Source organism: Stegostoma tigrinum, chromosome 19 (assembly GCF_030684315.1).
Source record: "Stegostoma tigrinum isolate sSteTig4 chromosome 19, sSteTig4.hap1, whole genome shotgun sequence".
NCBI classification, from domain to species: domain Eukaryota; kingdom Metazoa; phylum Chordata; class Chondrichthyes; order Orectolobiformes; family Stegostomatidae; genus Stegostoma; species Stegostoma tigrinum.
In genome coordinates this window covers 53,741,140-53,754,416 of record NC_081372.1, presented here as the reverse complement: position 1 = coordinate 53,754,416, position 13,277 = coordinate 53,741,140, and the positions used below count along the sequence as shown (strand labels likewise).

At 42.8% G+C, this 13,277-nt stretch overlaps 1 protein-coding gene across 3 annotated transcripts in view; it reads right to left on the bottom strand.

Annotated features, from left to right (window-relative positions):
* The window catches only part of LOC125461535 (cadherin-22-like), a 731,460-nt gene that overhangs the window by 55,852 nt on the left and 662,331 nt on the right, over positions 1–13,277 (bottom strand). For 2 of the 3 annotated variants that reach the window (XM_048550445.2, XM_048550446.1), the window contains exons 9-10: positions 3,058–3,179; positions 1,323–1,440 (exon numbers count right to left, since the gene is read on the bottom strand). The exons of the other annotated variant lie outside the window; for it this stretch is intronic. In XM_048550445.2, coding sequence (XP_048406402.1) covers positions 1,323–1,440; positions 3,058–3,179 — 240 coding nt within the window. The remainder of the gene's footprint in view (positions 1–1,322; positions 1,441–3,057; positions 3,180–13,277) is intronic. 3 annotated transcript variants of the gene reach the window in all.

Below are 13,277 nucleotides of genomic sequence, written 5' to 3'. Positions count from 1 at the left end.
TCATTCCTTTTCTTCTAATTCTTAATATAAGGTTTTATTCCACTAACTCCGGTCTTCCTGCCTTTTTTTCCCCATAAGTACAGCTATGTTATCAAATTCAATTATTCACTGAATCTTTAACTTTTGATCAGTGCCAACTCTCATTTCCCCTCTTGAGGGTAATGACTGAATAGAGGACAGATCTCTGTTTATTGAAAACAGAATAACCAGAGGACAGTTACCCTTTGGGCTCCCTTCATTGACTGCAGTGGGAACTGGGAAGAAATGAAGATGAAAAAGTTTGTGAATAGAACAATCAAATCCTTATAATTACAAAAGCAAAACACTGCGTATGATGGAAATTTGAAATAAAAACAGAAAGTTCTGGAGCAACCCTGCAGGTCTGGCATTATCTGTGAAAACTGCAACTGAGTTAAACTACAAGTCCAATATGACTCTTCTTAGGCCATAAGAAATAGGAACAGGAGTGGGCCATTCGATCCCTCAAGCCTGCTCTACAATTCATTAGGATCATGGCTGATTCGACAATCTTTACACTCACATTCCTGCATTTTCCTTTAACCCTTGGCTGCCCTGCTGATCAAGATTCTATCTACTCTCAGTCTTAAACATACACAAGGACTCTGCCTCCACTGATCAGAATGTAATTACTGAGCTACTTCAGCACTTCCTGCATTTTAAATTCGTGATCATATTCTTTTTGAACCAGACCTTTTCACATTTACAAAAGTAATCACATTAAACAGCATTGAATCTGGTGTAACAATGGGCAATTCAGGGCAGGTGGGATAGTTATCAAACTTAGATAGCCTGTTATATAAGTGACTGCTTTACAACATTGTCATTCTACCAGCTACAGTCCTATGCTTAGGCTTTGAAGTTACACTCTGTGATATAATTGTAAAACCATTTAATTTTTGCCTTGACTGAAATACTTGACCAAGGAACTTAAAATGAACATATTAAATCTTCCTTTGACACAACTGGCAGTGGAAATCACAGTTTTTCAATGTTGAATAATAGATTTACCAGAATTTACCATCAGATATGAAGAATGAGTGAGATTACTTTCAAAATGCTGATGTAATAATGTCTGTCAAAACTCTTCAGGGTGAAAGTATGGCATACCAGAATACGTTTAACATCAGTCTTTCTTTGGATGTAACGCTGAAGCAATTTACCTCAGGATTATTATTATATGCAGTTTAGTATTGTATGCCGATGTGGATAAAAGTTTGAACCATGTTCTTTTTGCCGCTTACACATAATTCACCTTTCAGGTTTGCTACCTCTTGCAAAGTGGGCTTGGAAGCAAGGTGTACCTTTGATATCCCAGAGGCTGAAATGGCGACTGTCAGCTGCTTCAGGAACCAATGTGAAGTAAAAGCGATGGCCGCCCTGTGGTTCATCCTTGTCCACCACACTGACCGTATGGATCAGCTGTAACAAAGAGCAAAGCGTCAAAGTCTGAACTGCAGCAATTCTTCCAGAGCGCTGATGATGTGGAACTCCATCTGCTCTCTTGAATGCTGGCTTTCATCAATACAGTCCCTATCACCTGCACTGTCCCTGACTATCATGGGCCGCACTAACCATCTGTTATTACTATAGAGGTTAGACACACAGGCCCTGCCTACAACAAAGTTACCAACTGTTGCAGAGTGTTCAATAAGCTTCTCCAACTTTGTGGCCAATGACAATTTGCATTTCTATAGCATCTATAATGTCATAAAATTTACCAAGGTGCTACACAAAAGCAGTTCCCTACAAAATCAGAGTTATATGGAGAGATATTCGGACAAAGTACACTACATTAAAGGGTAGGTTTTAAGCAGTATCTGAAAATAACAGAGGAGGTGAGGGTCAGCGAAGCAACTGCTAGATGTACTGCACAGACAGCTGAAGCTACAGCTGCCGATGGTGGAACAATTAAAATTGGCACAATTAAAACTGGAACAATGCAAATGCACGAGGCCAGAATTGAAGGGGTGCCAAGATGTTGGAGGGCTGCAGGACTGCGGCAAGTCACAGGAGGGAAAATTGTAGTAGGATTTGAAAGTAAGCATGAGTTCTTTAAACCTGAGGTGTTGCCAACACTGAGGTCAATGTAGGTCAGTGAGTACAGGGCTGAGAGATGAATGAGGTATTGTGTAAATTGGAGTCCACACAAGAGAATTTTGGAAATATTCAGGTTTCATAAGAGGGGAAGAAATCCTTCCTGTGTCTGTTTCTTTTTAGGGTCTCAGCAAGTTTCCAAACATCCCACCCATTTTAGTACTGAGGGAGCGCTATACTATCGGCAATGTCATTTGCCAGATGAGATATTAAACTGAGGCCCTGTCTCTTTTATAAACTAATATTTTTAAGAGGAACAGACAACTTTGTCCTGTATTCTGGTCCTCAACCATTATCACACGGTGGGACTTTTATCTCTGCAAAGTGGTTTCTGCTCCTCCGACACTACTATAGTAACCACACTTCCAGCGTATTTGTAAAGAAATGTGTTTTGTTGTAAAACATATAACATAAATTTGTATTTTTTTTAAAAGATTAAGTGGTGTAAGCAAACTTCATAAATTTTTAACTGTAACAATGTGGCTGGGAATTTCTTTTCCAGTGCTCCAAGCATAGTGTGAGAGCATGTACTGAGAAAGTCCACTCACCGAGCCCTTAACTTTTCATCTTTAACAACTGCTGTCAGGAAAACTTTCAGTTGTAGAGCCATCCTCTATGTTGTCCCAGGATGTGCCATGAAGGTTCGTCTGAAAATTCCTGGATAAATTTTCTGTTGTTCTACATCTGCATTAACTGTGTTTTCAGCTTTTGTGAAAACCTTCAGTCAGCAAAGCAAGTCTGGGAACTCGAAATGACCTGCATATCAGAACGTAGTCAATGGGCCATTACCTTAAAAACCTATTGATTCTCTATTTATTGAAATCAATATGGATGGCTTTGCTTAATGAGGTTCAGAGTTAGCTTGTATCAATTAATGACGTGCTCTGGGAGAAGATGTAGCTGATTGCATTAATCTAAAAATCCAACGAGTATTGCATCTACCTGACCCGCTTTGGCATCTTCACAAATAGTAGCTTCAAATGGCATGGAAAGTTCTGGAGCATTGTCATTGACATCCAAAATCCTGACACCAAGGGAAGCCTTGCTCACTTGGGAGTGGTCATCTAGACAAAGCACACCATCAAGGAAACAGTTAGTTGAAGGTCAAACACTTCTGAGAGGAGACAATACAACAGGATGACACTCAGGGCTTCTTTTGAAAGGACAGAATTATTAGACTCACATCAGATTCTAATTTTTGCTTATTTCTCTCACAAGGATCGGCATTGCCTTCACGATAAATCAATCAGCCTTATACAAATGGGCTAGAGAGATTCGATCTATGTCGAGGCTGGAGTCATTTCACCAGAGTTTCATTAAAATCAATATTTACACATCCTTCAACCCTTCTAGAGTAAATACATTCAGTTCTTTATAGTTGCAATGCGTCATTACATTATTCTTAGCCTATATGTAAGTAGAAGAACTTACATTTCTGGTTCTGCTGTACTTACAAAGGCATGGGTAGAATTTCAAAACACCTCTTGATGACTGCCATGGATACTTGAAGGTGAATGATTGAATGATGACCATTCATATGTGATTAATTTAAGATTAACATCAAGTATGCAATCATTGCAAAGACGATCAAATCATCTTCCTTGAAACTTAGTAATTAGCTTAAGCATACTATGCTTCATTCTAGTAGAAAGTATTTTTAGTATAATGGAAATCTGAACCAAAAAATAAAATGAAAATGTGGCAAATATTCAGCAAATCTGGCAACATCTGTGTAGGGAAAATGCACCAAGTTAGCACTTCAGATCGATGACCTTTGACCAGCTGTTGCAAAAGGACCAGCACAAATTGGTTCACTGGCCTTATTTAGATAGAGCTGTTTAAAGTCTTTTGAGAAGATTTGCACCTCTGGTTGTGAATGAGGTTGTAGACATGCTCGCTGAGCCAGTGTTGGTTGCAGACGTTTCAGCACCCTGCTAGGTAACACTGTCAGTGCGCCCCCGGTGAAGCGTTTATGTTCTGCCCCACTTGTTATTTATATGCCTCGGTTCGATGGGGTGGTTGGCATCACTTCCGGTTCTGTTTTTCCGTGGTTTGTATTCCAACCGGAACTCGATCAACAAACGCATTGAACTGGACCCGATACACATTTTCCCATCTTCCAATGTGCCAGGTGTGACTCCAACCAGTGGAGAATTTGCCACCCCATATCCATCAATTCCAGTTTTGCTATGGCTTCTTAATGTCACACTTTGTGAAGGCAGCCTTGATGTCAAGGGCTGTCACTCTCACCTCACCTCTGGAACTCAGCTCCTTTGTCCATGTTTGAACCAAGGCTGTAATGAGGTCAGGAGCTGAATGGCCCTGGCGGAACCCATCTGGGTGTCACTGAGCAGGTTACTGTTGCTTGATAACACTGTTGCGGATAATTTCCATCACTTTACTGATGATCAGATGGTAATAGGTCGAGTTGGACTTATTCTGCATTTTGAGTACAGGACATACCTGGGCTATTTTCCGCACTGTCAGGTAGGTGCCAGAGTTGTAACTGTGCTGGACCAGCTGGGCCAGGAAAATTGCAAGTTTTGGAGCACAAGTCTTCAGTACTATTGACATAAAGTCGTCAGGGCCCACAGCTTTAGCGTATCCAGTACCTCCAACTGTTTCTTGACGTTAATGTCTTCTAGGGAAGGAAACTGTCATCCTTACCTGAACTGGTCTACAAGTGACTCCAGAACCATGTAGCCAGCATTACCCTCACTCTCTGAATTAAAACCAATTTTCATACGGAGTGAATCAAATTGGCTGAAAACTGGTATTTGTGATATTGGGAATCACTGCAAATAAGAAATGTTCTCTTCTTTTCACTCAAGACACCTTTTAAACCTGCTCCTTATTTGATTTTGGTGAGCTAGCATTTTTATTGGAGTCATATATAACTGAGTGTTAAAAGGAATTAAAATCTTTGTGCTATCAAGGTGTGGAGCTGGATGAACACGGCAGGCCAAGCAACATCAGAGGGGCAGGAAAACTGACTATCTGGCCTAGGCCCTTCTTCAGAAATGGGTGAGGGAAAGGAAGTTCTGAAATAAATAGGAAGAGAGGGAGAGGTGGATAGAAGATGGATAGAGGAGAAGGTCAGTGGAGAGGAGACAGACCGGTCAAAGAGGCGGGTATGGAGCCAGTAAAAGTGAGTGTAGGTGGGGAGGTAGGGAGGACATAGGTCAGTCCAGGGAAGACGGACAGGTCAAGAGGGCGGGAAGAGGTTAGTGGGTAGGAGATGGGGGTGGGGCTTGAGGTGGGAGGAAGGGATAGGTGGGAGGAAGAACAGGTTAGGGCGGCGGGAACAAGCTGGGCTGGTTTTGGGATGCAGTGGCGGGGGGAGGGGAGATTTTGAAGCTTGTGAAAATCCACATTGATACCACTGGGCTACAGGGTTCCCAAGTGGAATATGAGTTGCTGTTCCTTCAACTTCCGGGCAGCATTGTTGTGGCACTGCAGGAGGCCCAGGATTGACATCTGAGGAATGGAAGGGGGAGTTGAAATGGTTCGTGACAGGGAGGTGCAGTTGTTTAGTGCGAACTGAGCGTAGGTGTTCTGCAAAGCAGACCCCAATCCTCTGCTTGGTTTCCCTGATGTAGAGGAGGCCACAACAGGAACAGTGGATCCAGTATACCACGTTAGCAGACGTGCAGGTGAACCTGTGCTTGATGTGGAAAGTCTTCTTGGGGCCTGGGGTGGGGGTGAGGGAGGAGGTGTGGGGACAGGTGTAGCACTTACTGCGGTTGCAGGGGAAAATGCCGGGTGTGGTGAGGTTGGAGGGGAGTGTGGAATGGACAAGGGAGTCACGGAGAGAGTGGTCCTTCTGGAAAGCAGACAAGGATGGGGAGGGAAAATGTGTTTGGTGGTGGGCTCGGATTGTAGATATTGGAAGTATCGGAGGATGATGCGTTGGATCCGGAGGTTGGTGGGGTGGTACATGAGGACAAGAGGGATTCTTTTTCGGTTGTTATTGTGGGGAGTGGATGTGAGGGATGAGTTGCGGGAAATGCGGGAGACACGGTCAAAGGCATGCTTGACCACTGAGGGAGAGCATTTACAGTCCTTGAAAAACGAGGACATCTGAGATGTACGGGAATGGAATGCCTCATCCTGGGATCAGATGCAGCAGAGGCAAAGGAATTGGGAATAGGGGATGGCAGTTTCGCAGGAAGGTGGGTGGGAGGAGGTGCATTCTCGGTAGCTGTGGGAGTCGGTGGGCTTGAAATGGATATCAGTTTTCAGATGGTTGCTGGAGATGGAGACAGAGAGGTCCGGGAAGGAGAGAGAGGTATTGGAGATGGTCCAGGTGAACTTAAGGTTGGTGTGGAAGGTTTTGGTGAAGTGGATGAACTGTTCGATCTCCTCGTGGGTGCATGAGGTAGCATCGATACAGTCATCAATGCAACGGAGGAAGAGGTGGGGTTTAGGGCCAGCGTAGGTACGGAAGAGGGATTGTTCCACCTAACCTACAAAGAGGCAGGCATAGCTTGGGCCCATGTGGGTACCCATGGCCACCCCCTTTGTCTGTAGGAAGTGGGAGGAATTGAAAAAAAAATTGTTGAGGGTGAGGACAAGTTTGGCTAAGCAGATGTGGTTTGTCAGTGGAGGGGGTCTGCGGGACAGGAAGAAGCGGAGGCCCTTTAGGCCATCTGCATGGGGATCTTTGTGGTGTAAAATCTTTGTGATGGACATGCGAGAGCAGCAGATTCACCCTCCCTCACTTGGTCCTAACATGCAACACCCCTTAGCCTTCTCTTTGCTAAGGAAAACCATGTCGATGTTTTCAAAATCTCTTCATGACTGAATCCCCCTGTCCCTGAGGGACTTCCTCTGTACCCTTTCTAAGGCCTTTACCTATTTTCCTGAAGTTTGATGCCCAGAAATATCCACAATGCCCCAGCTGGGAAACCCATGATTTAGCAGTGGGAATAGCAACCATAATATTGCTTTTATATTTCATGCCTCCAGTTGTAAACTCATATCACCCAAATGTTTTTCTAATTCAGAAAGCAATCATATTTCACAGATAATGTCAGTGTATTTCTGTTAAATCTTTGGAATTGCTTGTCATCCTTTTTACATGAACGATAACTAAGCACAGTTTATTTATAAATTTTGAGTCTCTTCTTAAGGTGCTATATTATGTAGGTTAACAGAAATTATACTCATTGTTAGCGATCATCGCCAGTAGTTTTGGCTGATGTCACATTGCAGGAATCTGAAGGGTGAACTCTTGGTAAAGGCTGTCTCAGTAGGTCATTTAAGGAGTCAATAAATTTTCATTTGCTTACACTAGCACTGGTTTGACATCCCTTCTATCAAAGGCACCCAGCATTCAGTTGTGACAAGAACACAAGTTTCAGCGTGATAAAGACATTGGCCGAGATTACACCAGTGTCAGGATGACAGATGAAGAATTGGCAGAGTATGAAAAAAATGCTGTGGAGTTACAGCAGGATGGTTTCTCTGACACAAGCAAGCTGCTGGGGGTGGATTCCAGGAGGCAAGAATTATAGTGGCTGGGTGTGGGACAACAGGACACAGGGCAGGGTACCTCCCCCTGACCCCAACTCCACGCCCAACATGAGTGGAGATTGTCCATGTCATAGATACAACTTCACAATGGGATCCCTGAAAGGGGAAGGGTGATGGGGAGTGGAGACAGCATGCCAGCAGTTTGCCTGCTGGGCCCCAGGTAGAAAAAGCAACCTGCCAACCCCACAAAGATGTCTCATAATGGTGGCACCTTGGGCTCTTTGCAGCTTTGGTCATCTCTCATATATCATCTCTTTGGTCATATATGGATGACGATGGGATAGTGTAGGGGGATGGGCTTGGATTAGTTCACAGGTCGTTGCAACATCAAGGATCAAAGGACCTGTTCTGTGCTGTAATGTTCTATGTTCTCCTGGTGGTATCGCTGAGCTGCTGGCTCTCTGACTGGGTCAACTGCTTGGAAGGCCTGTCCATATTCCTTGACTGGCCACCCCTCCCCCCCTTTCTCCTTCAATAAGCAGCAACAAACGCATCACTTCTTCACTTCCTCTTGCACCCTCATAACTCAGCCATGACCATGATACAGACAATACATCACAAAGTGGGGAATTTATCTATTTTGACAAAACCAAGGCTATTTCTGTTTCCTTCACTTACTCTTAATTTTAGCAGTCAAGTTCCAACGTCACCACCTCAAATCCGTTGTCTACAAATCCACTGACAGGTGGTATGAGTATCTTTTAACAATATGACTGATTATTTATTCAAAGTTCTTCTGTAAGTCAATGGTAGCTGTTTTTAATTAAGCTATGTCTTTCAAATGAGCACTAATTTATTCATTTGGTATGGACCTCCACACTTCACCAATATTCAGCTAACTGCTCTATATGTGCATTTTTCCTGCAGTTCCATAAGACATTTCTGTAAAATCCTAGCAAGCTCCTCTTCAATCATCTCCACAATTGCTTCGTCCACCCTTTAATTTTGATACTTCCATGTCCTGAACCATTTGTCTCTGCCATTTTTCTTTATTCCTTCTCATGATATCCTTTTGAAACATTTTATGTTTGTCTACCTCTTGGTTGTATTGCTTGATTTTCTTTCATGATGCTAATCCCAACTCTAACCCTAATACTAGATCGATCGTGTGCATTGATTACTTATGGGAAGATCTATTAAAATTACTTGGGTTCAACATTCCTGTTGTTATCTGCCAATTCATCTGCTTAATTATTTCTCAATGAGTTTGCTTTTTCTGTTCTGAATTATTTGCTTTTTCTTTTAACTGGTTCAGTATTTTTTGACCATTTTCAGTCCCTTCTCTATGTAAACATTTTTATCAAGCCTTTTCTTTTAATTTCAAGAATATAATTTATTCATAAACATGTATTTTATCGATGTAGATTGTCACTGAAGAAGTTCAGTTCTGTACAGCAGCAAATGAAGGAACAATAACAAAGTTGCTGGAAAAGCTCAGCAGGTCTGGCAGCAATTGTGAAGGAGAAAACAAACTGAACATTCGGGGGCGGTGACCCTTACTCAGAAAGAACAAACATTACAGTTTGACTCTATCCAACAAACAAACCCAAGGCATTTCTTACTTGTCCAAGGCGATATTTACATATAGTTCAGGCACCAAGAGGGTCCAATAACTGAATGGACCCCACATTTGACTTTGGCAGGAAGACCTCAGATGGTGGTGGTTTTTCCCCAGTGTGACTCGGTGGCAGCTCTCCCAAGCTTTTAGTGAATCCCTCAGCATGTAGTCCTGGACCTTGGAATGTGCCTGTCTGCAACACTTTGTCACTGGTTGTTTTTGACTTCAACTACTTAAGAAGGTGGATCACCAACACCTTCTCAAAGGCAACGTTGGCCACGTCACTCGTCCTGTTAAAAATAAGGTTACCAAGCTTGGTGTTATCTTCCTGTTCTACTTTATCTTTGAGATTTACAGCTGTTGCACCTTAAACTTCATCCTTATTAAACCAAACTACTGCACAAACTTCACAGCCTTTATCATAGAGGCTTCTTAAAAAGGAAAGGTTGTATAAACTAGTTCTTATTCTCTGAAGTGTAGAAGATTGAAGGGTGATCCAATCAAAGTCTTTCACAATGTTAAGAAGACTTGGTAAGGCAGATACAAAGAAACAATTTGCTCTGCTGAGGTATTGAATGCAGGATATAAACTTAAAATGAGAGCTTGGCCAGTCAGGAGTGAAATCAGGAATTATTTTTACTGTGGATGCTGAGTCAATTGGAATTTTCAAGGCTGAGATCAATAGGTTTTTATGAGATGAGAGTGTCATGGGATACAGAGAAGCTGTAAATGAAGCTGAGACAGAAATTAGCCATAACCTAATTGAATAGTGCAGTGCGCTTGAGGGGTTGAGTGGCAGAATCCTATTTATAAGCTTACATATGTAAGTTATTCCATAACTCATTCAAGCATATTTTTGCCACATATGATTATAATGTATTTTTAACATATTGTTTAATTGGCAGCATATCTCATTCCCATTCTTTGATCAAGAATGAACTCTCAGGACAGTAACAGATCCCATTTCAATCCCTAAGTCTAACCATCCCCTGCAGTATCATTATGTTTGAATGTTGAAATAGTGTCCTTGGTTAATATTGCCGTCAACCCATTTCTCCTATTTTCTCCATCTGAATATTCAGCAATGCTCAATTCAGAGCAAATCTCAGCCACATCTCTGTTAAGATGCAATTAAAACAGAAAAGTTTGAGAAAGCATAGCAGGCTGGAAGGTATCAGTGGAGACCAAAACAGAATTAATATTTAAGGTCCATGAACTTTCAATCAGAACTTTGCTGCTATTGGTATCATTACTCTTTGGCTCTACGCGGCCTTAACATATCAAATTTATTTTAATTACTTTGTCTATTGTCTGGCTAAAGCTTCAAGCACCTTTATCTGTTTTAAGCCTGTTAATTCTTTTCTCAGCTACATGTTTCATTATCATTTCCACTTTGCATCTTTCTCATATCCCTTTCTGCTTCTGGTTTAATTTCTACTTCATTTATTTATTTTTTCCTTTCTTCCCTGAACTAATATGATAGAATCTTGCATCCCTTCCCATCGTTTCTAAATTCATTCAAAGTGTATCGGCATCACACAACAGATCAGAATTTGAGCCAGATTATAATCCTCTTGAGAAGTTGGTGGCGAGTTGCCTTCTTAAACCACTACAGTCCTTGGGGTGTTCATACTCCTACATTGCTGCTAAGGAGGGAGTTCCAGGATTTTGACCCAGGAATACTGAGGGAATGGTGATATAGCTCCGAGTAAGCTGGTGAGTGGCCTGGAGGTGAACCTTCAGCAGGTGATGTCCTTATGTACCTGCTCTGCTCATCCTTCCAGGTCACACAGGTTGCAGATGTAACTCCAACAACATTCAGGAAACTCAGCAGTATTCAGAACAAATCACACACAGTGGCAGCTGTGTGTACCATCTGAAAGGTGCGCTGTGTCAACTCATTAAGGGTCCGAGGGAAAAGCCACTGGTGTTCTGTTAAATGCTGGCCACGTTCAAGAGGCAATGCATGGGACTTGATGGCTGTCCAGCCTGCTAGATGTTGCCTCTACAAGTTTCCACCCATAATATGGAAAAGACAGGAACATTTTCCTCCACTGGGGAAGAGCATAATTGGAGGCCATCAGCACAAGATGGTCACCAGTAACCCAATAGGAACTTCAGAAGTGGCTTTGTGACTCAAAGAGTGGTGAGAATTTGGAGCACACTACCAGCAATTAGTTTGGATGCATTTAAAGGGAAATTGGACTGCATTTTTGGGAGAGGGGAATAGAGGGTAATTTCTATAGATTTAAATGAGGAAAGATGGGAGGAGATTCAGGTGAAATATAAACATTGCCAGGGGCTATTTGGGGCCTGTTTCTGTACAGGATGTCTATTGTAATCCTATGTAATTACCACACGATAGCCAGCTAAAGGCTGAGACAGTGTGAAAAATAACTGCTGCTAATTCTCTGAACGTCCAAACGTACCCAAGCAAAGCAATTACCTCTCTATCTTGACATTTCTTTGCATGAATGTGACAAAAGTAATTTCACTCTCATGATTCTGCTTTTTAGAATGGAATAGCCTTTATTGTCACATGCACGCGAATGAGTGCAGTGAAAGGTTTGTAATGTTGCCTCTCAGTGCCATCTTAGGTACACGGTACCTAGGTATAGATACTTGAAATGTTGTTACAGAGTTGAAATAGTAATAAAAAACTGGCTGGCATGGGATTACAGAGTTTAAATATTCCAGAGTAGGCATGAGGTATGTCTTTAAAGTACTCAAACTTTAGTCCTTTCTTCAGAGTCTGCACGCCTGGGCTTCAGAAGACACGGCCTCGCTGCCTCCATGCACTGGCCTCCGTCCAGGACTCACCTCCACGACACATCTCTCTGCCCAGCCTGCATTGCTCTGTTCCTGCTCCTGCTCCTGCTCCGACCTGCAACTCAGCTCCTAGCTTGGCCAACTCTCACTCTGCTCCCACTCCCGCTCGGCTCACACTCGCTCTGCTCCCACGTCCAACTGGGCCCACACTCACTCTGCTCCTGCTCTGGGTTCCAGGTTCCAGGCTCCAGCCTACGACTTGGCTCCCAGCTCCACCCACACTCGCTCTGCTCCCGCTCCGGGCTTTGGCCCACGACTCACTTGCGGGACTCAGCAAATGACTGATCTGCTCCTGCTTCTGTCGTGACTTATCTCCCGTGCCAGGGTGGTCTTGGGCTCTGTTCAGCATTCCCTTCGGATACAGTGCTTTACAAAGTTAAATGTTTGGGTGGGGGTTGGTGAAGAAAACCTGCAGCAAGAGGAAAGTAAAGGAAGGAAGATGAAGAGGAGCTGGCTAGCAGATGAACTCCAGCTGTAACGTCTTACTCTGCTGCCATCTTTACGGAATCTAACGCCTAATTTCCTGAAGCTCATGTCGAAGATCCACATTTCTGCTTTCTCCTGTATCACTGAATCCTAAGTGAAATGTAAGGAGGTGATTACCTCATGGTATTATCACTAGACTGTTAATCCAGACACCCAGATAATGTGGTCAGGACCTGTTTCAAATCCTGTCACAGCAGATAGTGGAATGTGAATTCAGTAAAATAGGATTAAGAGTCTAATGATAACCATGAATCCATCATTGGGAAAATCAAATCTCGTTCACTAATGTCCTTTAAAGAAGAAGCAGCCATCCTTATCCAGTCTGGCCTACTCGTGACTTCAGATCCACAGCAATATGGTTGATTCTTAACAGCTGTCTGGGCAATTAGGGATAGACAATAAATGCTGCCTAGCCAGCAATGCCTCATCCTTGTCCAAAATCTTTTTCCCTGGCCTCATTAAATCTGTGGTGGATGTTTAGGGCAATGACTGTCTGATATATTTTCTCTTAAAAATGTCCTGAATGCTTGATGCAGACTGGGGATGTGACCCTCACTGATTATGACCATGGTTTGTGAGCTTGAGGAATAGCTAGCGATGCGCTGTTAAGGCTAGGAATGCTGAAATGAGCTGAAAGGCTACCCAATCTTTCATGAAACATGATTAATGATACAAAAATTCCTCTCTATCCTCCTCACTGTGGATTCATGTGTAACCACCAACTCATATCCCACAGTTAAGGGACAAGCTACTC